The sequence below is a fragment of the Taudactylus pleione genome, unplaced genomic scaffold (assembly GCF_031769625.1).
Source record: "Taudactylus pleione unplaced genomic scaffold, aTauple2 ptg000162l, whole genome shotgun sequence".
Taxonomy (NCBI): domain Eukaryota; kingdom Metazoa; phylum Chordata; class Amphibia; order Anura; family Myobatrachidae; genus Taudactylus; species Taudactylus pleione.
Window position 1 is genome coordinate 2566865 of NW_028284564.1, and position 26342 is coordinate 2593206.

The 26342-nt window shown below is 46.7% G+C and overlaps 1 protein-coding gene across 2 annotated transcripts in view; it reads right to left on the minus strand.

Annotated features, from left to right (window-relative positions):
* Positions 1-26342, minus strand: part of LOX (lysyl oxidase) — a 115356-nt gene that overhangs the window by 52802 nt on the left and 36212 nt on the right. For both annotated transcript variants that reach the window (XM_088475156.1, XM_088475155.1), the window contains exon 2: positions 1440-1548. In XM_088475156.1, the coding sequence (XP_088331282.1) occupies positions 1440-1548 (109 nt within the window). The remainder of the gene's footprint in view (positions 1-1439; positions 1549-26342) is intronic.

A 26342-nucleotide genomic window follows, 5' to 3' on the forward strand; every position in this document is an offset into this window, starting at 1 on the left:
CATATAGTACTGTGGTGCTCAAACACAGTGATCCAAGATAGTGCGGCCCATGCTTAGACTTCCTAGCGGCGGCATCTTAGTAGAGTTACAGAAGCTTCAGTAGAGCACTCCATATACCAATACTGCCACTGTATGCCATAGAGTTCTATACTTTTGTATCAACTCACACTTTTGCCTTATTATTACTTGGTCAAAACTTTATGAGGGCATCTTTTAGCCATTTGTAGCAGTTCTGATTAATGGAGCAAATCTTTGTGTGCTTACTTGCAGTTCTCAGACAAAGGTAAGGCAGGCCCCGATTACAGAAATATGTCTAAAGGGTACACGCATGTGTCATGTATTGCACTGCATGCTTTCTGCAAGGAAGGAATGCAGGAATTTCTTATCTTTACAGTGTTATTAAAATAGAAAGATAAACAAAATGTATCTAAAAAATAAAGTGGGTTCCCTCAGTAGCGCTCAATTACTTTTTAGGTGTTTTTGTGGATACAGTTTCTGTTTTCTCTTTATTGTATGTTTACCTTCGATTGTACTCTTCCTAACCTACTCAAAGGTGGCTTTTCCCTAGTAGTACTTGCAGATAAGGGATTATAGAGGGCTAGAGCTACTGTTAAGTAAACCTATATGATGAACTAGAGTGCCAATGGCCAGGGGGTCACATAATGACACTCATCCAGTATATTTAATGCACTTTTGCACCCACACATGGAGCACCAGCCATTGACAAGGAAATAGACACAGGCAGGAGCTTCTTATCTGTAGGGTTATTGGCTGCTGCTTCTTCTCAATGTCAGTGTTACGTTGATGTCACAGCCTAGCAAAACAGGGGTTTATTCATAGAGCAGAGAAAAGGGCTTTTCTCTGCTTACTGCCATTTACAGAGCGAGTTTCCGTGGAGAAGTTCATTACTTGTCCAGTGGCACTCCCGCTCCGTGGCTGAATCGCATCACCATACTTTTGTATGGTGAGTGCAATTCATATAAGCTTTTTGTTTCGCTTCGCATAATCCATTTACCATCACAGGATGGCGAGTGGATGCTTGTTAGGGGAGAAGAGCAGTGAAGACAGCTGTGTCCCTGCCTTCTCCCAGGTCTCTCTGCCCCTTCATGGACAGCAGCCAATCAGAGGAGCCCAGGACATATGCAGTCTCGTCCTTTGAATTCTGACTGCCTGCTGCCCAATCTGTCTCTGCTCTGTCCCCATTGTGACCTGCCGCTTTATATTAGTAAGGTGACCTGGCATACACATGATGTAAGTGCTGCTCTACACCTCCCACCTGGCTGCCCCCTCCTAAATGTCAGCAAGCATGATACTGGCTTTTGCTGGTTCCTGCCTGTGCAGTGGAAAGAAAGCCCAGGTTTTTTCTTTATATAATAATCTTTTTTTTCTTCGGAACATAAAATGAAAATGTATCTTCACACAAAATGAGTCAGACTGACCTTGCCAAACAGTTCTCCTCAGCAGCACATCTCAGGCTGTACATGGACATCCTCTGCACATAAATGGACGCCTGGATGTAGTAGGGATCTGGAACCAAGTCTGGGAGACCTACAGATACATAAGAAGGCAATATTACATTGCTGAAGTAGAAGAACATAATAACAGGCTTCATCAAAAACACCATGGAGGACAAAGCACCAGGGGCCTAAATCAGAGTTGTACAATAATGCCACCGCAGCTGCTGTGAGAAATATGCACGTATCACAGACTCCAGGGATTGTATTGAGATGCCCAACTGCAGCTTTACAAGTCCGAGCATCTGTGTAAAATGACGCAGCATCAGTTGCAGATCATTCTATTATCGGTCTTCTGAGTAACACTATGGTCGCGCAGAATGTCCACAGTAACTGAGATGCTGGAGCCATTTTTCTTGCGTACAGGATTATAGATGCAGGCTGTGACACACCTTCAAAATTGTCACAACATGTCTGCGTTCTTTACCGCCACTCCCCGTTACCTCCCCCAAATGCTCCCTGACTGTCATGCACACTGCCAGTAAATAGTCGCTGCGAGTGACTCTGGTAATGTACCTTGACGCATGTGCAGTGCGACAGACACATGCACAGTTTACTGATAATCGCTCAACTGTGAAAGTATCGGCATTGTGTACATCTCTGAGTCAGGCCTCATGTTCCCATTAGCTTTAACACATACCATGGAGGCCAATTTGCATAAGAGCTACGATTACCAGCTGTAAATGATAATAGGCATGTATTATAATATCAGAGATCCCTTTGATTGGCAACAAAACCTTTTCTCATAATAACTTGGTGGCCCTATTCTGTTGCACTATGTGGGTGACATTCATTTACCTCAGCAGAGGAACCCATGCAACAGTTCCTAGATGCAGAAATGCAGTGTAAAACATTAATTTGAGAGTAAATGATGCAGATATTTGCTTGTTATGTACAGAAAAATAAAGAATAAGGGGTCTATTTACTATTCAATGTTAGGAGACAGAGTGAAAAGTTATAAGAAAGTGATAAGGTGCCAGCGAATCAGCTCCCAACTGTCATTTTTCAAACACAGCTTGTGAGATGGCAGTTGGGAGATGATTGGCTGGCACCTTATCACTTTCTTATCACTTTTCACTCTGTCTCCTAACACTGCTTAGTAAATAGACCCCTGAGTCTTAATGTGACGCTCTGTAATTATATTCAATTGACAGGCTCTACTTGATGTGCTGATGCTAGGCCATGTGGCTGATCTGGCACTGCCCACAGCAGAAGCTCCATTACAGCTTGCTTTGTGAAATAATGAATGGCTGGAAGGTGAGCAGTGGATGGTCTCTGTGGCACTGTGGGAAAAACAAAGTTTATTTTTACTTAGCCAAGGCCCGTACAGAGGTGATGTTTTCATTGTCCCCACATGATTGGCTGGAACTCAGTGGGCTACACAGCAACATTTCCAAGGGGCTCCTAATGATTCTAGTGACACCCCTCTCCTTAGTAGTTTTTATTTTTTACACCATAGTAGTGGCCTAGTTAATTTTATGACCCATAGTAGTGCCCTAGTTCACATTATACCACAATGCACTTAGTTCACAGTATGCCACACAATGCCCTAGTTCACATTGTCATATTGTAGTGTCCCCAGATCACATTATGCCACAAATAGTGACTCCAGTTCACATTATGCCATACAGTGCCCCAAGGTCATATTATGCCAAATAAATGAATTCATATTATTACACATGAAACATTAATTATACTCAGTGGCGTAACTATAGAGAGTGCATTTGCTATTGGGCCCGGTGGCTTATGGGGCCTGCCGGCCCAGCAAGCAACCCCCTGCACTCATAGACGAAACTACAGGATGGTTCAGATGTGTAAAGGACCACCCATTAGAATCGCCGTTGCTGCTGCTTTTTTTTTGTAAATCTGCGTGGCTATGTGATTAGCATCAGACATTCAGACGTTCAGGCTGCTCAGCGCCATCAGCGGGAACACACACAGCGCGACGTGACATCATTGCACCCGGCTACTCTAGTATGAAGAGGAGCTGAGGACTGAACAGCAATGGCCGCAGCAGCCAGAGAGCAGCGAGAGGATGCTGCCAGTTACAGACAGCTACTGCTGGTGGGCGAGACATGTGGCCTCGGCATATGATTTTGCAAGACTCCAAATCATAGGTGGGTTGAAGTTGACCTCTCTCTTACTAGTTACCCCACAATAACTAGTTGACCACAATAATAGTTACAATATCATGTAGTGATTTTATTTTGTTATTGACCTAACATATAATTTTTTACTTGTGATGTTTAAGAGCAACAAAACTGAGTAAAATTTCCCTCAATGTTACTAGTAGATGCTGGGGAGGACACCTTGTGGAAGGCTCATTTCTCCACATTCTAATCTGTATGGTGGCAGTACTGTGTCTCAAACTTTCAGCATTCTGGCTAGAGATTAGAAACTTAATGACAACTGTACAGTATACTCTCTCCCAGGTTCCATCTCCTCCCCCTTGATGTTCCAGTGGCCACACTGCACTAAAATAGGCTAATTGTATCAGCTGCCACTAGTGAAATTGTGGGGAACTAGAATCAGCTTTCCATCCCTTCAATGCAAGTGGTTCTTAACACAATTTGCAACACTTACGAGAATTTATCATAAGTATCCTTCGTAACTCATTGAAGACTTTTAACAAAGCATGGGAGCCCTGGCCGAAGAATTGCAACATTCACCTACAATATTTTTTTTATTTATTTTCCTGATGTACTATATGTAAATTCATTTTACAATCTCAGAGAGTGTTCATCATTTTTTTTCTTCTATACGTCTAAATTGTCCTACATGTAAGAAAGTATACATTTTGTCCGCATCTAGTATTTTACTTTCTTCCTTTGCATGTGTCTGTTTATGCATCATGTACACATATTGCAGATTCTGTATTATCTGACCCTAGATGAAGCACAGAACTGTTGAAAAATGGGATTTTGGTACCTACCAGTAAATCCTTTTCTCTGATTCCACAGGGGACACCGGAGGTGCTTACGCTGGGGTATAGAAGCGTGGATAACTGGAGCCGACACTTTAATTAATTTAGAAGTGTGAAGCTCCTTCCCCTCTATGCCCCATCAGCCCTCAGTTTAGAAAATGAAGACCGAGAGGAGATGGAGAACAAGCGGAGTAATAAAAGGAGAGAAGAACACACAATAACTGAATCATACAACATATGGAACAAGCCGAACAGGCAGGCAAAGAGCGCAGAGGTGGGCGACCAGTGTCCCCTGTGGAATCAGAGAAAAGGATTTACCGGTAGGTACCAAAATCCTATTTTCTCTTTCATCCACTAGGGGACACTGGAGGTGCTTACGCTGGGGACGTCCCAAAGTTTTCCCCACGGGCGGGAGCGCTTTGCGGCACCTGCAGAACTAGGCGGCCAAACCGGGATGCCGAAGTAGCAAACATATCAAATTTGTAAAACTTGACAAACATGTGAACTGAAGACCAAGAGGCCGCATGGCGCAATTGTGACGTGGAGGCTCCTCTACCGGCCACCCATGACGCACCCACAGAACGTGTGGAATGAGCCGAAATGGATGAATGAGGCCGACTGTCGGCACTAACATAAGCCTGATGAATAGTCAGCTGAATCCAACATGCCAAAGTCTGCTTAGACGCTGGCCAACCCCTCCGAACAGCATCATAGAGAACAAAAAGCGACTCAGACTTACAGAGGGATGCTGTCCTGGCAACATAGATGTGGAGAGTCCTGACCACATCCAAAGTAGAAGAACCACCAGAGTCCTCCACCAACGACGGTAACACAATAGGCAGACTGATATGAAAAGCCGACATAACCTTGAGGAGAAAGGCGGCTACCGTCCGGAGTTCCGCACTATCAGCATGAAACACAAGGTAAGGTGGCTTATAAGACAGAGGGCCTGATTCAGAGCCGGAAGCTCTGACAAGAGCGCTCGCTCTGAATCAGGGCCATCCTACCTATTATTGGAGCGGCCTCCTGGCCGCTCGCATAGCTGTGGGTGACCACCCACAGCTTATGCGAGCGGCCAAAAAGATGGTCGCGATGGTCAAGACCATCGCCACGACCTTCGGGCTTGCGACGAGACCCTGCGGTAGGGTCTCACTGCCACAAGCCCAGGAGTGCTTTTGGTTCTATCAGAGCCAAAAGCACTCCCACTGACATCACTAGTGATGTCAGTGGGGCCGGCCCCAGACAGTAGGCATTCCCATGGGAACGCCTCCATCTGGGCAGCAACGCCCCCGGCACGCCCACCAAAGGGGGCGTGCTGTCACTCACCATCGACAGCATGCCCCCTTTGGTGCGAGACCCATAGCGACGGCTTGGCCGTCGCTATTCGGGTCTCACGCATGCGCATGACGGTGCTCCCTCCATCGTGCGCATGCGCACTAGGGCACCATTGACCCGCTTGTGAGCGCTCAGCGCTCGCGAGCGGGTCTGAATCAGGCCCACAGCACCCAATTCTGAAACTCTACGAGCCGAAGCGAGAGCCAGGAGGAGGACCGTCTTCCAAGACAGGTACTTAAGATCAACCTCCTCCAAGGTTCAAACACGGGCGACTGAAGAAACAGAGGCACTAAGTTTAGATCCCAGGGAGCTATTGGAGGTACAAAAGGGGGCTGCACGCGCAAGACCCCTTGAAGAAACGTCTGCACCTCAGGAATGAGGGCCAATTTCCTTTGAAAGAAAATTGAAAGGGCAGAAACATGCACCTTTTAAGGTTCTCAGACGAAGGCCAGAATCCAGACCTGTCTGAAGGAAAAGCAGAAACCGGGACAAATGAAAAGTCCTAGATGGAAGACCCAAACTGGAGCACTATGAGATATAGCACGCCAGATGCGATGATAATGCGCAACCGAAACTGGCTTCCTGGCGCATATAATGGTGGGAATAACCACGTCTGGGATGCCTCTGCGCGTCTTAGGATATCGGTTTCAAGAGCCACCCTGTTAAACGCAGTTGCACTAAGTTGGGGTGTATGAAAGGGTCCTGCTGTAGAAGATTCAGGCGCAGAGGAAGGGACCGAAGGAAGAACCAACTTCTCCAAGGCCAGTTCGGAGCCACGAGAAATACAGAAGCTGTCTCTTGTTTTATCCTTTTTAGAAGACGAGGAAGAAGCGGAATCGGAGGAAAAAGGTAAACGAGGTCTTAGATCCACGGACTTGTCAGAGCGTCTACTGCTTCCGCTTGCGGATCTCGAGTTCTTTACATGTATACTGGGAGCTGACGATTCAGTCGTGACGCCATGAGATCCACCTGAGGGCATCCCCATCAACGCATCAGCACGTTGAACACGTCTGGATGAAGCGTCCATTCCCCGGGATGGATTTCTTGCATAACCATGCGCCTCCAAGTCCCTCCTTGGCGGTTAATGTAAGCGACGGTGTCGCGTTGTCGGACTGAACTCTTACCGGACGAGCCTTTAAAAACTCTGTTGCCTCTATCAGAGCATTGTAAATCGCTCTGAGTTCCAACACATTTATGGGCCACTTCTGTTCTAGAGGGGACCATCGACCCTGAAAGTGATAATCGAGGACTACAGCTCCCCATCCTCGGAGGCTGGGGTCCGTTGTTATGATGAGCCAGTCCCACACTCTGAATCCTATGGCCCGCTAAAAGATTTGTGCATTGCATCCACCAGAGAAGGGCCACTCTGGTAACCGGTCTCAGACGGATCTTTCGGTGTAGAAGCAGATGAGACCCTAACCCCTGTGCTAACAGGTCCAGCTGAAAAAACCCTGGAGTGGAACTGGCCAAACTGTAGTGCCTCGAAAGCAGCTACCATCTTTCCTAAGAGAGCCAGACAGAGAAGCATTGACACCTTCTTTGTCTGAGGACCAGCTGAACTAACAACCGGATATCCCTGGCCTTGTCTGTTGGAAGAAAAATCCTCTGTGACTCCATATCCAATATCATGCCCAGAAATAGAAGTTTCTGGGACAGATTGAGATTCGACTTCTTGAAGTTGATTATCCAACCATGTTGGTTTAGTGTATGATAGGTCAGTAAGGCATGATCTGAAGAGATACTGATGGAGCCTTGAGCAACAGATCGACCAAATAAGGGATTATGTTCACTCCTGATGACCAAAGGAGAACGATCATGACTGACATGAGTTTGGTGAATATGCGGGGAGCCGAGGATAACCCGAATGGCAATGCCCGAAACTGGTAATGATCTTTCAATATGGCAAAATGCAGAAAAGCCTGGTGTGGTTCCCCAATGGGAACATGGAGATAAGCATCCTTGATATCCAGGGATAATAGGAACTCCCCTGGTTCCAAGCTCGCAATGATGGACTGCAGAGATTCCATTTTGAAATGATACATCTTCAGATACAGGTTTAAGGTTGAGGTTTAAGATGGATCTGACCGAACCATCCGGTTTGGGCACTACAATCAGGTTTGAGTAAAACCCCCTACCTCTCTGATGCTCCGGAACCGGAACTAGCACAGATGACACTACTAGAGACCAGATAGCCTCCTGTAGAACCATGGCCTTGGCCGTCGGGATCGGCAAACTCGTAGTGAATAACCGAGGTGGAGGGGGGCTTCGAAGTCTATTCGGCACCCCAGGGAAATTAGAATGTGAAAGGTCTGGTTCCAAACTTGTTGAAATTTTGCCAATGGGCTCCCACTGCAGGAGACCCCAGGTGGGACGGAAGACCATCATGCCACCTGTTTCACAGCTGGTTTTGGCTCTGGTCTACGTGCAACCGTGTGTGGACGACCTCTACCTCTGCTGCCTCTCGGTTGCGTGGGAGCACCTCTGGCTCTACCACGAAAGGAATGAGGCGCTCGAAAGGAATGAAATGAAGGTCCAGTATAAGGTCTTCTGGGAGCAGGAGCAGTAGGCGGGAGGAAAGAGGACTTACCCCCCGTGGCCTAGGATATCCACTTGTCCAATTCCGGGCTAAAAACACTGTCACCCGTGAATGGTAAACCCTTAACTGCACGCTTGGACTCTGCATCCACCTGCCAAGCGCGCAGCCACAGAGCTCTGTGTCCTGAAATAGCAGACGCAGATATGCAAGCAGTAATCTAACTAATATCCTTAGAAGCTGCTCCCAGGTAAACTGCAGACTCACGGATGTGTTCTGCTAGTAGACGTAATTCTGCTCTGGAAGTACCCGAGTCCAAACCTGTAATCAACTGGTCAGCCCAGCAAACCACAGCCTTGTTAACCCAGGCAGTAACGAGGGTAGGTCTAAGTTGAACTCCCGCTGCATTATATATAGATCTTAGTGTTGTCTCCAACTTACGATCCGAAGGATCCTTTAAAACAGTAGTTCCCGGCACCGGAAGTGCTGTTTTCTTAGAGAGACGGGAAACAGACGCATCTACAAGGGTAGGTGTTTCCCACTTCTCCTTCATGGATGACGGAAACCTACGTGGAATTTGGAACCGCTTATTCGGTTGTTTTCAGGCTACTGATAACTGCTGTTGAAGTTGTTGTGAGAACGGAAAAACCGCCGAACTCTTAGGTTATTCGTGAAATAGTTCACACTCCTGGGATGCCGTAACTATCTCCTCAGGCAAATTAAGGACCTTTCTGACTGCCAGAGATCCCACCCCGGGGGAGGCGGACTAACTCCTGAGGGGTTTCTTGTAAAACTTTCTCCAATTCACCCACTTCTACCATGTCAGCGGCCCACGGCGGAGCAGGTGAGCTAGTAATCGCCATCTGTGAATCCGTTGTTATACAAGCATCACATAACGTGGACCCAGTGGCATGTGGCTTGGTCTGTTTGTTGTTACACTTGGAACAGACAAACAGCTTTTGAGAAGCCTTGGTTCTGTTGGACATGGTACACACAGTCACCCAGAGAAACACAGCATAAAACAGAAGAGACACAGACAAGATAAAACTAGAAGGCTGTGGGACACAGAGGAGGAGAAACCCCCCTCCCACAGATCAGATTCCCCTGCACTTACACCCCAGTTACTTACAGCCTCTTTACCAGGGATGTAATCAGGAGATGCAACTGTCCTGCAGCGCAGGAATGGCAGCAGAGGAATTCAGCCTTCTGTGTCTCTTACACTGCAATCTCCTGGTGTTCTCGTTCCAAACCTACTTCAAACTACTCTATTGGTCAACTACTGATAAGAACTTTCTAAAACTTAACGCAAGCGTACATCGCAGTAGACGCCTTGTGGATTTATGGCTTGTCTGCTTTCCACATTCCTGTACCATTTCGTGCCTTATACACCACCTCATAACAACCATGAATAGAAATGGCTGTCAGTAGCCATTTTGCTATCCCAATACACCAGGTAATAGAGATGCAGGATGAGCTTCTGTGTATGAAAGATCGGCAGCCCCGCTGTTATATAGCCACTTGCCGCTGGAGGAGAGAGACCCGCGCTGCCTATAAGCTCCGCCCCCTTCTTTATGCCTTAAAGGGTTATACAAGATGGCTGTCTGTGGCCATTAACCTTCCCCCCCCCGCACGCCACACCGCGTGTACAGCGGGAAGAGTTAGAGCAGGTGCCGCGCTTGTAGCGCACTTACCTAGTACTTACAGCCTCTCTGCCCCGCGCCACTGTAACAGTGGGGAGAGGGTGAGCCGGGTGCCACTCTTAACAGCGGGAGGAGGGAGAGCAGGTGGCCACGCTTGTAGCGCACTTAATCTGCTGCCCCACGCCACTGTACCAGCGGGGAGAGGGAGAGCTGGGTGCCGTGCTGTAGCACACTTAGGCCCTGATTCAGAGCCGGACGCTCTGACCAGAGCGCTCGCTCTGAATCAGGGCCCTCCTCCATTAATATGGAGCGTCCTCCTGGACGCTCGTATAGCTGTGGGTCACCACCCACAGCATATACGAGCGTGCAAAAAGATGGTCACGATGGTCTTGACCATCGCGACCATCGGACTTGCGAGTGAAACCCTGTGGTCGGGTTTCTCAACCGCAAGCCCTGGAGTGATTTTGGCTCTATCAGAGCCAAAATTACTCCCACTGACATCACTAGTGATGTCAGTGGGGCCGGCTGTCACCATCGACAGCACGTCCCCTTTGGTGAGACACTCCGAGCGAAGGATTCCCCGACGCTCGCCGGATCTCGCGCATGCACACGACGGAGCTCCCTCCGTCGTGCGCATGCGCAGTGGGGAACATCGACCCACTTGCGAGCGTACTGCCACTCGCGAGTGGGTCTGAATGACCCCCTTAGTCAGCAGCCCAACGCCTCATGCAACAACGGAAGGAGGGAGTTCAGGGAGCCGCTCTGTAGCGCTCTGCATAAGCTGCCCAGTACACAAAATTTGTAACAACGCTGGGCAGCGGTGGGGCTGGGAGCCGGGGGATGCGCAGGTGGTTACTCACTGCATGGTCCCCGATAGAGTCTCTCTGCAGTCAGCACTTCTCCTCTTCCTGTTGAGAATGTGCTGTGGCGGAAAGGAGCCATCAGTGCTTTTCATATAAGCACTGTGCACTCCTTCCTGCCTTCTATAAGGACAGGGTGCCAGGTACCCGGACCCCACCTTTAGAGAGGTGGTGAAGGATACCCAAAAGTGTCAAAAGATGTAAAAAATAAAATAAAATAAATTTAAATAAATAAAATATATGTGTTGCTGGAGCACACGGATTGTGACCAGCTCCTAGTAGGCACATTTTCTAAACTGAGGGCTGATGGGGCATAGAGGGGGAGGAGCTTCACACTTCTAAATTAATTAAAGTGCCGCCTCCAGTTATCCACGCCTCTATACCCCAGCGTAAGCACCTCCAGTGTCCCCTAGTGGATAAAAGAGAAAACTGGAAAGTATTAATTTCTGCCACTTGTGACGTTGAGTAAGTTTCAGATCCCTTTACATGGTTAAATAACTATGCAATGCTCCACAAAGCAGTTACATCTTCAAATAAAGTATTCCCAAAACTACTTGATTATGTAAATATCGCTCAAATAAGTTGTCCTTTTCTACAGATCAGGTGCATAGTGCTCTGCATCACATCCTGTACAATAAATGTCCTTTTCTACAGATCAGGTGCATAGTGCTCTGCATCACATCCTGTACAATAAATGTCCTTTTCTACAGATCAGGTGCACAGTGCTCTGCATCACATCCTGTACAATAAATGTCCTTTTCTACAGATCAGGTGCATAGTGCTCTGCATCACGTTCTGTACAATAAATGTCCTTTTCTACAGATCAGGCCGCAGTGCTCTGCATCACGTTCTGTACAATAAATGTCCTTTTCTACAGATCAGGTGCATAGTGCTCTGCATCACATAATGTACAATAAATGTCCTTTTCTACAGATCAGGCGCACAGTGCTCTGCATCACATCCTGTACAATAAATGTCCTTTTCTACAGATCAGGCCGCAGTGCTCTGCATCACGTTCTGTACAATAAATGTCCTTTCTACAGATCAGGTGCATAGTGCTCTGCATCACATCCTGTACAATAAATGTCCTTTTCTACAGATCAGGCCGCAGTGCTCTGCATCACGTTCTGTACAATAAATGTCCTTTTCTACAGATCAGGCCGCAGTGCTCTGCATCACGTTCTGTACAATAAATGTCCTTTTCTACAGATCAGGTGCATAGTGCTCTGCATCAAATCCTGTACAATAAATGTCCTTTTCTACAGATCAGGCCACAGTGCTCTGCATCACATCCTGTACAATAAATGTCCTTTTCTACAGATCAGGCCACAGTGCTCTGCATCACGTTCTGTACAATAAATGTCCTTTTCTACAGATCAGGCCGCAGTGCTCTGCATCACGTTCTGTACAATAAATGTCCTTTTCTACAGATCAGGTGCATAGTGCTCTGCATCACGTTCTGTACAATAAATGTCCTTTTCTACAGATCAGGCCACAGTGCTCTGCATCACATCCTGTTCAATAAATGTCCTTTTCTACAGATCAGGTGCACAGTGCTCTGCATCACATCCTGTACAATAAATGTCCTTTTCTACAGATCAGGTGCATACTGCACTGCATTACGTTCTGTACAATAAATGTCCTTTTCTACAGATCAGGTGCACAGTGCTCTGCATCACATCCTGTACAATAAATGTCCTTTTGTACAGATCAGGCCACAGTGCTCTGCATCACATCCTGTACAATAAATGTCCTTTTCTACAGATCAGGCGCACAGTGCTCTGCATCACGTTCTGTACAATAAATGTCCTTTTCTACAGATCAGGTGCACAGTGCTCTGCATCACATCCTGTACAATAAATGTGCTTTTCTACAGATCAGGCGCACAGTGCTCTGCATCACATCCTGTACAATAAATGTTCTTTTCTACAGATCAGGCGCACAGTGCTCTGCATCACATCCTGTACAATAAATGTCCTTTTCTACAGATCAGGCCACAGTGCTCTGCATCACATCCTGTTCAATAAATGTCCTTTTCTACAGATCAGGTGCATAGTGCTCTGCATCACATAATGTACAATAAATGTCCTTTTCTACAGATCAGGCGCACAGTGCTCTGCATCACATCCTGTACAATAAATGTCCTTTTCTACAGATCAGGCCGCAGTGCTCTGCATCACGTTCTGTACAATAAATGTCCTTTTCTACAGATCAGGTGCATAGTGCTCTGCATCACATCCTGTACAATAAATGTCCTTTTCTACAGATCAGGCCGCAGTGCTCTGCATCACGTTCTGTACAATAAATGTCCTTTTCTACAGATCAGGTGCATAGTGCTCTGCATCACATCCTGTACAATAAATGTCCTTTTCTACAGATCAGGTGCATAGTGCTCTGCATCACATCCTGTACAATAAATGTCCTTTTCTACAGATCAGGTGCACAGTGCTCTGCATCACATCCTGTACAATAAATGTCCTTTTCTACAGATCAGGTGCATAGTGCTCTGCATCACGTTCTGTACAATAAATGTCCTTTTCTACAGATCAGGCCGCAGTGCTCTGCATCACGTTCTGTACAATAAATGTCCTTTTCTACAGATCAGGTGCATAGTGCTCTGCATCACATCCTGTACAATAAATGTCCTTTTCTACAGATCAGGTGCACAGTGCTCTGCATCACATCCTGTACAATAAATGTCCTTTTCTACAGATCAGGTGCATAGTGCTCTGCATCACATAATGTACAATAAATGTCCTTTTCTACAGATCAGGCGCACAGTGCTCTGCATCACATCCTGTACAATAAATGTCCTTTTCTACAGATCAGGCCGCAGTGCTCTGCATCACGTTCTGTACAATAAATGTCCTTTTCTACAGATCAGGCCGCAGTGCTCTGCATCACGTTCTGTACAATAAATGTCCTTTTGTACAGATCAGGTGCATAGTGCTCTGCATCAAATCCTGTACAATAAATGTCCTTTTCTACAGATCAGGCCACAGTGCTCTGCATCACATCCTGTACAATAAATGTCCTTTTCTACAGATCAGGCCACAGTGCTCTGCATCACGTTCTGTACAATAAATGTCCTTTTCTACAGATCAGGCCGCAGTGCTCTGCATCACGTTCTGTACAATAAATGTCCTTTTCTACAGATCAGGTGCATAGTGCTCTGCATCACGTTCTGTACAATAAATGTCCTTTTCTACAGATCAGGCCACAGTGCTCTGCATCACATCCTGTTCAATAAATGTCCTTTTCTACAGATCAGGTGCACAGTGCTCTGCATCACATCCTGTACAATAAATGTCCTTTTCTACAGATCAGGTGCATACTGCACTGCATTACGTTCTGTACAATAAATGTCCTTTTCTACAGATCAGGTGCACAGTGCTCTGCATCACATCCTGTACAATAAATGTCCTTTTCTACAGATCAGGCCACAGTGCTCTGCATCACATCCTGTACAATAAATGTCCTTTTCTACAGATCAGGCGCACAGTGCTCTGCATCACGTTCTGTACAATAAATGTCCTTTTCTACAGATCAGGTGCACAGTGCTCTGCATCACATCCTGTACAATAAATGTGCTTTTCTACAGATCAGGCGCACAGTGCTCTGCATCACATCCTGTACAATAAATGTTCTTTTCTACAGATCAGGCGCACAGTGCTCTGCATCACATCCTGTACAATAAATGTCCTTTTCTACAGATCAGGCCACAGTGCTCTGCATCACATCCTGTACAATAAATGTCCTTTTCTACAGATCAGGCGCACAGTGCTCTGCATCATGTCCTGTACACTACAGGGGTATTCAATTTGGAGCGAAAATTTCGGAATCGGTGAAAAATTTTCGCCGATGACGTCATTTTCGACGATTTCAATTATCCCCGTATTCAACTTCAAAGACTTTTCGCAGGTTCGAAAAGTCTTTGAAAAAAAACGGGGATAACTTTTCACCACTGAATAGATGGCGAAAAAAAGTGCAGAATTGGGGTTTAGGGGTGCAGGCTTAAAAAAAATAGCCTGCAACCCAGGGAATGTCATTTAAAAATAAACTGTGTCAAAAAAAGTTAAAAAAAAAATTAGGGACACCCCAAAAAAATTATTTAAAAACTGTGGTGAAATTTTTTTTTAAAAAATAGGGAAATAGGTTCAGGACTATTCTGTAAGTATGCGGCAGGTGTGTTCTAGAATAGGCTATTACCGGCAGGTGCATTTTTGCAGAATTTTTAAAAAATTACTTTAGGGACATAATAATATGCTAGTACCTATTTTCATGTACCCCAAATTTGATGGAACCACTTAAAAAAACGAAAAAAATAACCTAGGTGCTCTTCTGCATCACTTCTTCAATGTTGGAAAAAAAACACCTTCCGCGGCTATTTAAAACCCCGACTTTCATTTGCAGGCTAAAACGGGGGTACCCATAGTGATCCCCCATGTTTTGACAGCTTTAGGGGGGGTCCTACAATTTATTCCAGGTAAATCCCGTTTTTTTTTGCCGATCCTATTTCGCCGGCTCCCGTTTTTGTAGCTTTTTAATTGAATACGGGGATAAAGCGGGCGCACGATACTTTATCCCAGGAAAATCAGCGATGTGGAGTGAAAAGTCCCGCACGGACTTTTCGCTCCAAATTGAATACCCCTGTAAATGTCTTATTTTTTTGCTTACATTGTTTAGAGGTGCAAACAAAATTAGTTAGGTTTTCCTCTTGTAGTTACCCGCAATCACGCATCACCAGAGCTGAATAAAGGGGAGGTAGCCTGTGTCCCTGACACCTCGTATCTAAAGGGCCCCCGCTGACCACACTACTGATTGGAAACACCAATGATGATCACTCTGTGGGGCCCTGCCACTTGCCTATGAAGTCTCTCTGACAGTTGTAGGTAGCATCATTGACGGCCATTGACGGATTACATATGCAAAGGCAGGAGGGGGTTCTGGTTGCCTGGAAACCCCCCCTCGGTAGCTCACATAATGACCACAATAGAAATACTATATAATACAAGTTTACTAATGCTGCATGTTCTCCACAGTATCACAAATGAACCAACTGTGTACCAACTAGGAGATCTGGAAAACATGCACTGTTAGGGTTGCACTGCTATAGACCATCTATAGGGTTAATTATTAATAGTGTTATCCAGTGCATAAGGAGACTAATATATACATATATGTCCAGGGCAGAACTATGTTCTTCTGCTGCTGCTCCAGGCTCCCGGTTTGCTCCCATGGTCTGGAATGGAGCCCACATGTGAAATTAAAACATTCAGCTCAGACAGGATGGTACTGCTGCCACATTTAATGACTTAAGGTGCATACACATGTAAAGATTTTCTGTCCAACCATCCAACTAGTTGATTGGTTGGAATGAAAATCTGGTAAGGTATGAAAGCAAATGACAATCAGCAATTTGCTCCTAAATGCCGGAAAATGGACAAAAACTGTTGTTTGAACAAATTGTTTAGATCACAGGTTCTCAAACTCGGTCCTCAGGACCCCAAACAGTGCATGTTTTCCATGTCTCCACACTGAATCAAGTGAAATAATTAGCTCCACCTGTGGACCTTTTAAAATGTGTGATTGAGTAATGATTACACCTGTGCACCTGCTGGGTGACCTGGAAAAAGTGAACTGTGTGGGGTCCTGAGGACCGAGTTTTGAGAACCACTGATCTAAACTAGTGGCTCTCAAACTCGGTCCCCAGGACCCCACACAGTTCACTTTTTCCAGGTCACCCAGCAGGTGCACAGGTGTAGTCATTACTTACTGACATGCTTTAAAAGATCAACAGGTGCAACTATTTATTTCACTAGTAATTATGTGAGGAGACCTGCAAAACATGCACTGTTTGGGGTCCTGAGGACCGAGTTGAGAACCTGTGGTTTAGATCAGTGGTTCTCAAACTCGGACCCCACACAGGTCATGTTTTTCAGGTCACCCAGCAGGTGCACAGGTGTACTCATTAATAACTGACATTTTTAAAAAATCCACAGGTGGAGTTAATTATTTCAGTTGTGATTCCGTGAGGAGACCTGGAAAACATGCACTGTTTAGGGTCCTGAGGACCGAGTTTGAGAACCTGTGGTTTAGATCAAACATTTAACAAACTTGTCTGAATGACCATTTTCATCTGTTTTCTGGCATTTAGGAACAAATTGCTGATCATCATTTACTTCCATATGTTACCAGATTTTCATTCTTCCAACCAATCAACTAGTTGGATGGTTGGACAGAAAGTCTTTAAAGCTGCATACACACGTAAAGATTTTCTGTCCAACCATCCAACTAGTTGATTGGTTGGAAGAATGAAAATCTGGTAAGGTATGAAAGCAAATGACAATCAGCAATTTGCTCCCAAACGCCGAAAAATGGACAAAGACTGTTGTTTGAACAAATTGTTTAGATCAAACATTTTAAAAACTTGTCTGATGATCATTTTCATCTGTTTTCTGGCATTTAGGAGCAAATTGCTGATCATCAGTTACTCCTATACGTTACCAGATTTTCATTCCAACCAATCAAATAGTTGGATGGTTGGTCAGAAAATCTTTACGTGTGTATGCAGCTTTAGTGTGTACCCAGCTTTACTGTGATCGCTGGTGCTGGACATGTTGGAATCATGACTTACACTGCACTCTGTATGACGCATATTAATGCTGGTTAAGTGCTAATTATGCCCTCTTTATGGACTGGGTACACTCGCTCAAAAATCCAACATTTGGAAACCCCCTCTGGAAATCCTGTGTTTGCCCCTGGATTGGCCACAGAATGTAGCGGGAAGTTTCCTGGTTGGCCAACGCACCTGTGTGGCCACCTGTCAGCCGTGTTATTCTTTAAAAAACTATTTTTACATGTGGCCCTGTTACAGCATGACAGGCTGTCCGAGGGTGTGCTGCGTGCCCGGTGTGTGCTGGCAATAGTGAAGTGTGGGGATGTCAGTCAGCCGGCAGTGCTTAGGGGCCAGGCTGACCTGATGAGTCTTGCGGCAGGTGGAGCTGACGGCACCAGGAAAAGAATTCTGTGAGACCCCCTCCTTCCTCAACGTTGATGCATTTTTTTAGGCAAAAAGAGATACCCGACGATAGGATGCATGGGACCTGGTGGCTCACTCACACCAGGCATATCGCAGTGCATGGCGTATTGGGGCTAGATGAGCAAGGACTCATTTGTAGCCCGCTTTACATAACCCTAGAGAGATGACAGAGAGTGGTCATCTCTTGTGACGGCCTCCAGCAGCTTATCAGGATTAACTCTTTTTTTAAGTGCTTTCCAGTCCAAAACTAGGATAAGTCGCGTTCCATGTCTGTCCAATGCTTGCAAAATGGCTAGTGTGTACAGGCAGAGCAATTATCATGGGAATCAGTGATCCCTACTTTTACATCCACTCATATGAGCAGAGAACAATGATAGGGTCGAGCAGTGAGGCAACTTCCAGAATTTGTTTCCAGGGCCACCTTTAGTCCCTAATCCACCACTGGTGGCGGCTGTCTGCCTACAATGTCACCTGCAGCTGCTGACTGATCGATTTGCACTCTGCCCGCAAAATGTTCCCTTTGCCGCAATTACCGTCTGATGGAACCTGTGTGGGTTCACCCTGTGAGCTGCATATGGAAACTCTGTACCTGGCTAATATGCATCCTGATCACTGAGAGGCACAGGATCCTGGCATTGTATAAACACCTCGGGAAATCTAACTGCCTCCCCCAAGGATGGGAACAGAGAGCCTGCAACACTGGAGTGCATCAAGAATGCATGATTAAGGGTCCAGCCCCGTCTGTGCACAAAGGGCACGATTTATTCAACGCGAAGTGAATAGCGCTTGGAATCAGCTCCCGGAGCTATTCAATTCATTCGCGCTGCTAAGCCCAACTAAGGATTTCTTCTCGCATCCCTCTGGGAGTGCAATAAGAAATCCGACAAAAGTCCAGACGCGATGCTGTTTTCTGCCCTTAGCGGCAGGAAAACAGCATCGCGCCAGGAAGCTTAGTCAGAGAATGCCCGTTCTCACGCCTAAACACCCTGTTTTAGACGCGAGAACGAGCATTTCCTGACCTAACTTCTCGCAGAATTGAATAGCTCTGGGAGCTCATTCCCAGCGCTATTCACTTCGCATTTAATTGAATCGGGCCCAAAGAGATAGTGAAAAAGTGAAACATTTTGCATTTAATTTTATACGGTTGGCCCCCTGTCTTAAGTGCCCCAGACCCCCAAAAGTCTTAATCCGGACCTGCACATCACATACAACCTTCAGCTTAATTAAACTTCCCCAATAATGTAGTGTATCATGACTTTGTACCATAGTGTTGAAGAATGTCCGTATTCTTCTTATCCAGTTGTCGGGCAATACAAAATCCACTAACTCCACAATGGCAGATGTAGGGCCTCTTGCAACACGACAATGGTTGTTTATTTTGTCGGCCTTCATCATGTCAACATGGCCATATTGTTGACATACTTGGCATGTCGACATTGACCACATTATCATTCTTTATCATTATCATTCATCATGTCAACACTGATAAAATGTTGACATGATTCAAATGTTAACAAAATGTCCCCGGTGATCTAGTGGTGGCTTACCAGGGCTGGCGGCTCCAGCGGTGTCTTCTGTGTTCGGCTGTGATGTCCTCATGAATTCCAGCGGATTCTATGGTGCTTCCGGTGGTAAATATAAGTAACCCTAAACCCCTAACCCTATCCTTCCCCTTAGTGCCTAACCCTCCCCCTAGGTCTAAACTAGGGGTGAGCAGGTTCGGATTTCTGAAATCCGAACCCCACGAGCCCCACCGATCCGAGCCCGATCCGAGTCAGGCTCGACTTTTCCCGCCTGACTCGGATCTGAAATCGAGGCAAAGCGTCATCATCCCGCCTTCCGAGTCTCGCAGGTTTTGGATCCTATATAAGGTACCCGCGTCGGCGCCATTTTCTCACTCGGCTGTGGACAGTGAAGAGGGAGGGTGGGAGTTAGGGCTGGCTGGGCTGTGTAGTGTAGTGTAGTGCAGAGTAGTGTTGTGCTGTGCTGTGCTGTGCTGCGCTGTGCTGCTGTTGTCCACTACTTCAAAGTCCATAGGGGCTGGCTGTGTTGTGCTGTGCTGCTGTTGTTAATAGGGGCTGTGTCCACTACTTCAAAGTCCATAGGGGCTGGCTGGACTGTGTTGTGCAGTCAGTTCTCCATAGGGGCTGTGTCCACTCCAAAGTAGGGATGTGCAGGCTCGGTTCTACTCGGTTCCGTTCGGTTCTTTTTACCGAATCTTATTGGCTATCCAAAACTCGTGACAGCTGAAACCCAATAAGATCCGGTAAAAAGAACCGAACGGAACCGAGTAGAACCGAGCCTGCACATCCCTACTCCAAAGTCCTGTGCAGTGTCCCAGTCCTAAAGGGGTGCTGTAGTGTTGTCCAGGGGGTGCTCTGTCCATCAGGGGTGCTCCCCCCAAGTGCTAAAAAAATAATATTTTTTGTGTGTTTGTGAATTGTGTGCGCAGTAGCCGCACGTGCATCAAGAAAGTAGTGCCAAGCGTGCGTCTGTGTCATAAGTAAAGGGCCGGCTGGCTTGACCGTTAAAGGGTGCTGTAACCCCCAAAGTACACTCCAGTCCAAACCAAAAAAAAAATTATTTTCTGTGTTTGTGAATTGTGTGCGCAGTAGCCGCACGTGCATCAACAAAGTAGTGCCAAGCGTGCGCCTGTGTCATAAGTAAAGGGCCGGCTGGCTTGACCGTTAAAGGGTGCTGTAACCCCCAAAGTACACTCCAGTCCAAACCAAAAAAAAAATTATTTTCTGTGTTTGTGAATTGTGTGCGCAGTAGCCGCACGTGCATCAACAAAGTAGTGCCAAGCGTGCGCCTGTGTCATAAGTAAAGGGCTGGCTGGCTTGACCATTAAAGGGTGCTGTAACCCCCAAAGTACACTCCAGTCCAAACCAAAAAAAAAATTATTTTCTGTGTTTGTGAATTGTGTGCGCAGTAGCCGCACGTGCATCAACAAAGTAGTGCCAAGCGTGCGCCTGTGTCATAAGTAAAGGGCCGGCTGGCTTGATCGTTAAAGGGTGCTGTAACCCCCAAAGTACACTCCAGTCCAAACCAAAAAAAAAATTATTTTCTGTGTTTGTGAATTGTGTGCGCAGTAGCCGCACGTGCATCAACAAAGTAGTGCCAAGCGTGCACCTGTGTCTTAAGTAAAGGGCCGGCTGGCTTGACCATTAAAGGGTACTGTAACCCCCAAAGTACACTCCTGTCCAAACCAAAAAAAAAATTATTTTCTGTGTTTGTGAATTGTGTGCGCAGTAGCCGCACATGCATCAACAAAGTAGTGCCAAGCGTGCGCCTGTGTCATAAGTAAAGGGCCGGCTGGCTTGACCGTTAAAGGGTGCTGTAACCCCCAAAGTACACTCCAGTCCAGACCAAAAAAAAATATATTTTCTGTGTTTGTGAATTGTGTGCGCAGTAGCCGCACGTGCATCAACAAAGTAGTGCCAAGCGTGCGCCTCTGTCATAAGTAAAGGGCCGGCTGGCTTGACCATTAAAGGGTGCTGTAACCCCCAAAGTACACTCCAGTCCAAACCAAAAAAATATATATTTTCTGTGTTTGTGAATTGTGTGCGCAGTAGCCGCACGTGCATCAACAAAGTAGTGCCAAGCGTGCGCCTGTGTCATAAGTAAAGGTCCGGCTGGCTTGACCGTTAAAGGGTGCTGTAACCCCCAAAGTACACTCCAGTCCAGACCAAAAAAATATATATTTTCTGTGTTTGTGAATTGTGTGCCCAGTAGCCGCACGTGCATCAACAAAGTAGTGCCAAGCGTGCGCCTGTGTCATAAGTAAAGGGCCAGCTGGCTTGACCGTTAAAGGGTGCTGTAACCCCCAAAGTACACTCCAGTCCAAACCAAAAGAATATATATTTTCTGTGTTTGTGAATTGTGTGCGCAGTAGCCGCACGTGCATCAACAAAGTAGTGCCAAGCGTGCGCCTGTGTCATAAGTAAAGGGCCGGCTGGCTTGACCATTAAAGGGTGCTGTAACCCCCAAAGTACACTCCAGTCCAAACCAAAAAAATATATATTTTCTGTGTTTGTGAATTGTGTGCGCAGTAGCCGCACGTGCATCAACAAAGTAGTGCCAAGCGTGCGCCTGTGTTATAAGTAAAGGGCCGGCTGGCTTGACCGTTAAAGGGTGCTGTAACCCCCAAAGTACACTCCAGTCCAAACCAAAAAAAAATATTTTTTCTGTGTTTGTGAATTGTGTGCGCAGTAGCCGCACGTGCATCAACAAAGTAGTACCAAGCGTGCACCTGTGTCATAAGTAAAGGGCCGGCTGGCTTGACCGTTAAAGGGTGCTGTAACCCCCAAAGTACACTCCAGTTCAAACCAAAAAAAAAAATATTTTCTGTGTTTGGGAATTGTGTGCGCAGTAGCCGCACGTGCATCAACAAAGTAGTGCCAAGCGTGCGCCTGTGTCATAAGTAAAGGGCCAGCTGGCTTGACCGTTAAAGGGTGCTGTAACCCCCAAAGTACACTCCAGTCCAAACCAAAAAAATATATATTTTCTGTGTTTGTGAATTGTGTGCGCAGTAGCCTCACGTGCATCAACAAAGTAGTGCCAAGCGTGCGCCTGTGTCATAAGTAAAGGGCCAGCTGGCTTGACCATTAAAGGGTGCTGTAACCCCCAAAGTACACTCCAGTTCAAATCAAAAAAAAAATATTTTTTGTGTGTTTGTGAATTGTGTGCGCAGTAGCCGCACGTGCATCAACAAAGTAGTGCCAAGCGTGCGCCTGTGTCATAAGTAAAGGGCCGGCTGGCTTGACCGTTAAAGGGTGCTGTAACCCCCAAAGTAAACTCCAGTCCAAACCAAAAAAAAAATATTTTTTGTGTTTGTGAATTGTGTGCGCAGTAGCCGCACGTGCATCAACAAAGGAGCAGCGCCAAGCGTGCGCCTGTGTCCCATAAGTAAAGAGCCGGCTGGCTCATTTCTTAAAGGCTGGTGTAACCCACAAAGTGCACTACTCTCCAGCAAAAATAAAGACATATTTTCTGTGTTTAGCCGCACGTATATATCAAATCGATATAACATAAATGGAGGACCAAACTTTCTCCGATAAAAATAAAATAGAGAAAGATCAAGAACCACTTCCTCCTAGTGCTGAAGCTGCTGCCACTAGTCATGACATAGACGATAACATGCCATCAACGTCGTCTGCCAAGGCCGATGCCCAATGTCATAATAGAGGGCACATACAATCCCAAATGACAAAGTTCAGGAAAATGACCTTGAAAAAAACATTTAAATCAGCTGAAGAGAAACGTAAACTTACCAATATGCCATTTACGACACGGAGTGGCAAGGAACGTCTAAGGTCGATCCCTAGTATGTTCATGACTAGTGGTTCAGCTTCACATGACGATGGAAGCCCTCCTCCCACTAAAAAATCAAAAGAGTTAAGCTGGCAAAAGCACAGCGAAGAACTGTGCTTTCTAAGAAGATATCACAAATCCCCAAGGAGAGTCCAAGTGTGGTGGTGGTTGCGATGCCTGACCTTCCCAGCACTGGACGGGAAGAGGTGGCCCTTTCCACCATTTGCACGCCCCCTGCAAGTGCTGAAAGGAGCACCCACAGTCCACTTGCTGATATGCAAATTGAAGATGTCACTGTTGAAGTACAACAGGATGAGGATACTGGTGTAGCTGGCGCTGAGGAGGAAGTTGGCGAGGAGGATTCTGATGGTGATGTGGTTTGTTTAAATCAGGCTCCGGGGGAGACAGTTGTTGTCCGTGGGATGAAAAAGCCCATCACGGTCATGCCTGGGCAGAAGACCAAACATTCCACCTCTTTGGTCTGGCAATATTTCTATCCAAATCCGGACAACAACTGTCTTACCATATGTACCTTATGTAAAGGTGGAATAAGTAGGGGTAGGGACGTTAACCACCTAGGAACATCCTCCCTTATACGGCACCTGCAGCGCGTTCATAATAAGTTACTGTCAAGTTCAGAAACTTTGGCTAAGACCGTAAGCAGTCCAGGGACACCTAAATCCCGTTGTCCTGTTGTATCCAAGCGCCTGCAAACCACACCGTCAACTCCCTCCTCGTCAATTTCCTCCTTAGTAAGGATCGGAAGTAGTCCTGTAGGCCATGTCACTGGCATGACTGACTCTCCTATCCCGGATTCCTCCGGAGGATCCTGCATTGCTACGCCTCCTGCTGCCGCTGCTGCTGTTGCTGCTGCTGGGAGTCGTTCATCATCCCAGAGAGGAAGTAGGAACACCACTACTTTTACTAAACAATTGACCCTCCAACAGTCCTTAGCGAGGAGGATGAAGTACGACAGCAGTCATCCTGAAGCAAAACGTATAACTGAGGCCTTGACTGCTATGTTGGAGTTAGACGTGCGTCCGGTATCCGCCATTAGTGCAGTGGGATTTAGACAATTGCTGGAGGTAGTGTGTCCCCGGTTCCAAATCCCGTCTAGATTCCACTTCACTAGGCAGGCGATACCGAGACTGTACAGAAACGACAGAAAAAGTGTCCTCAGTGTCCTAAAAAATGCCGTTGTACCCAATGTCCACTTAACCACGGACATGTGGACAAGTGGAACAGGGCAGACTAAGGACTATATGACTGTGACAGCCCACTGGGTAGATGTATCACCTTACGCAGCAACAGCAGCAGCATCACCAGTCGCAGCATCTCAGAAACGCCAGCTCGTTCCAAGGCAGGCTACGCTGTGTATCACTGGTTTCAGTAAGAGGCACACCGCTGACAACTTCTTAGAGAAACTGAGGGAAATCATCGCCCAGTGGCTTACCCCACTTAGACTCTCCTGGGGATTTGTGATATCTGACAACGCCACCAATATTGTGCGGGCATTACATCTGGGCAAATTCCAGCACGTCCCATGTTTTGCTCACACAATAAACTTGGTGGTGCAGAATTTTCTAAAAAGCGACAGGGGCGTGCAGGAGACGCTTTGGGTGGCCCGAAAAATTTCGGGCCACTTTCGCCATTCAGCGACTGCGTGCCAAAGACTGGAGCGCCAGCAAACACTCTTGAACCTGCCACGCCATCACCTGAAGCAAGAGGTTGTGACGCGGTGGAACTCAACCCTCTATATGCTTCAGAGGATGGAGGAGCAGCAAAAGGCCATTCAAGCCTATACATCCACCTATGACATAGGCAAAGGAGGGGGTATGCACCTGACTCAAGCGCAGTGGAGAATGATTTCCGTGTTGTGCAAGGTTCTCCAGCCCTTCGAACTTGCCACACGTGAAGTCAGTTCAGACACTGCCAGCTTGAGTCAGGTCATTCCCCTCATCAGGCTTTTGCAGAAGCAGCTGGAGAAAGTGAAGGAGGAGCTAAGACGGAGCGATTCCGCTCGGCATGTGGGACTTGTGGATGAAGCCCTTCATTCGCTTTGCCAGGATTCCAGGGTGGTCAATCTGTTGAAATCAGACCACTACATTTTGGCCACCGTGCTCGATCCTAGGTTTAAAGCCTATGTGGTGTCTCTCTTTCCGGCCGACACAAGCCTGCAGAGGTGCAAAGACCTGCTGGTGAACACACTGTCAGCTGAAGCGGAACGTGACACGTCAACAGCTCCTTCTTAATTTTCTCCCGCAACTGGGGCTGCCAGGAAAAAACTTAGGTATCCTAAGCAACCCGCTGGCGGTGATGCAGGGCAGGCAGGACCAAGTTTGGACATCTGGTCCGGACTGAAGGACCTGGCAACAATTTCTGACATGTCTACTGTCACTGCATATGGTACTGTCACCATTGACAGAATGGTGGAGGATTACATCGGTGACAGCATCCAAGTAGGCATGTCAGACAGTCCATACCTGTACTGGCAGGAAAAAGAGGCAATTTGGAGGCCCCTGTACAAACTGGCTCTATTTTACCTGAGTTGCCCCCCCTCCAGTGTGTACTCCGAAAGAGTGTTTAGTGCAGCCGGGAACCTTGTCAGCGAAAGGCGTAGGAGGTTGCTTCCACCGAATGTGGAGAAGATGATGTTCATCAAAATGAATTATCAGCTCTTCCAGGGAGACCAGCCTCCAGAACGTACAGAGGGACCTGTGGTGGTGGATTCAAGTGGGGACGAGTTAATACTTTGTGAGGATGAGGATGTACACACTGAAGAGGGTGAGGAATTGGTGGATGAGGAGGATGAGGATGACATCTTGCCTCCGTAGAGCCAGTTTGTGCAGGGACACATTAATTGCCAGCTTGTTTTGTGGGGGCCCAAACGAACCAATCATTTCAGCCACAGTTGTGTGGCAGACCCTGGCGCTGAAATGATTGGTTTGTTAAAGTGTGCATGTCCTGTTTATACAACATAAGGGTGGGTGGGAGGGCCCAAGGACAATTCCATCTTGCACCTCTTTTTTTTCTTTGCATTATGTACAGTTTGGGGCCTAGTTTTTCAAACTGCCATCCTGTCTGCCACTGCAGTATCACACCTAGATGGGTCACGTGTTTGTGCCGCCCACTCGTGTCGCTTAGCATAGTCATCCAGCTACCTCGGTGCAACCTTTTGGACA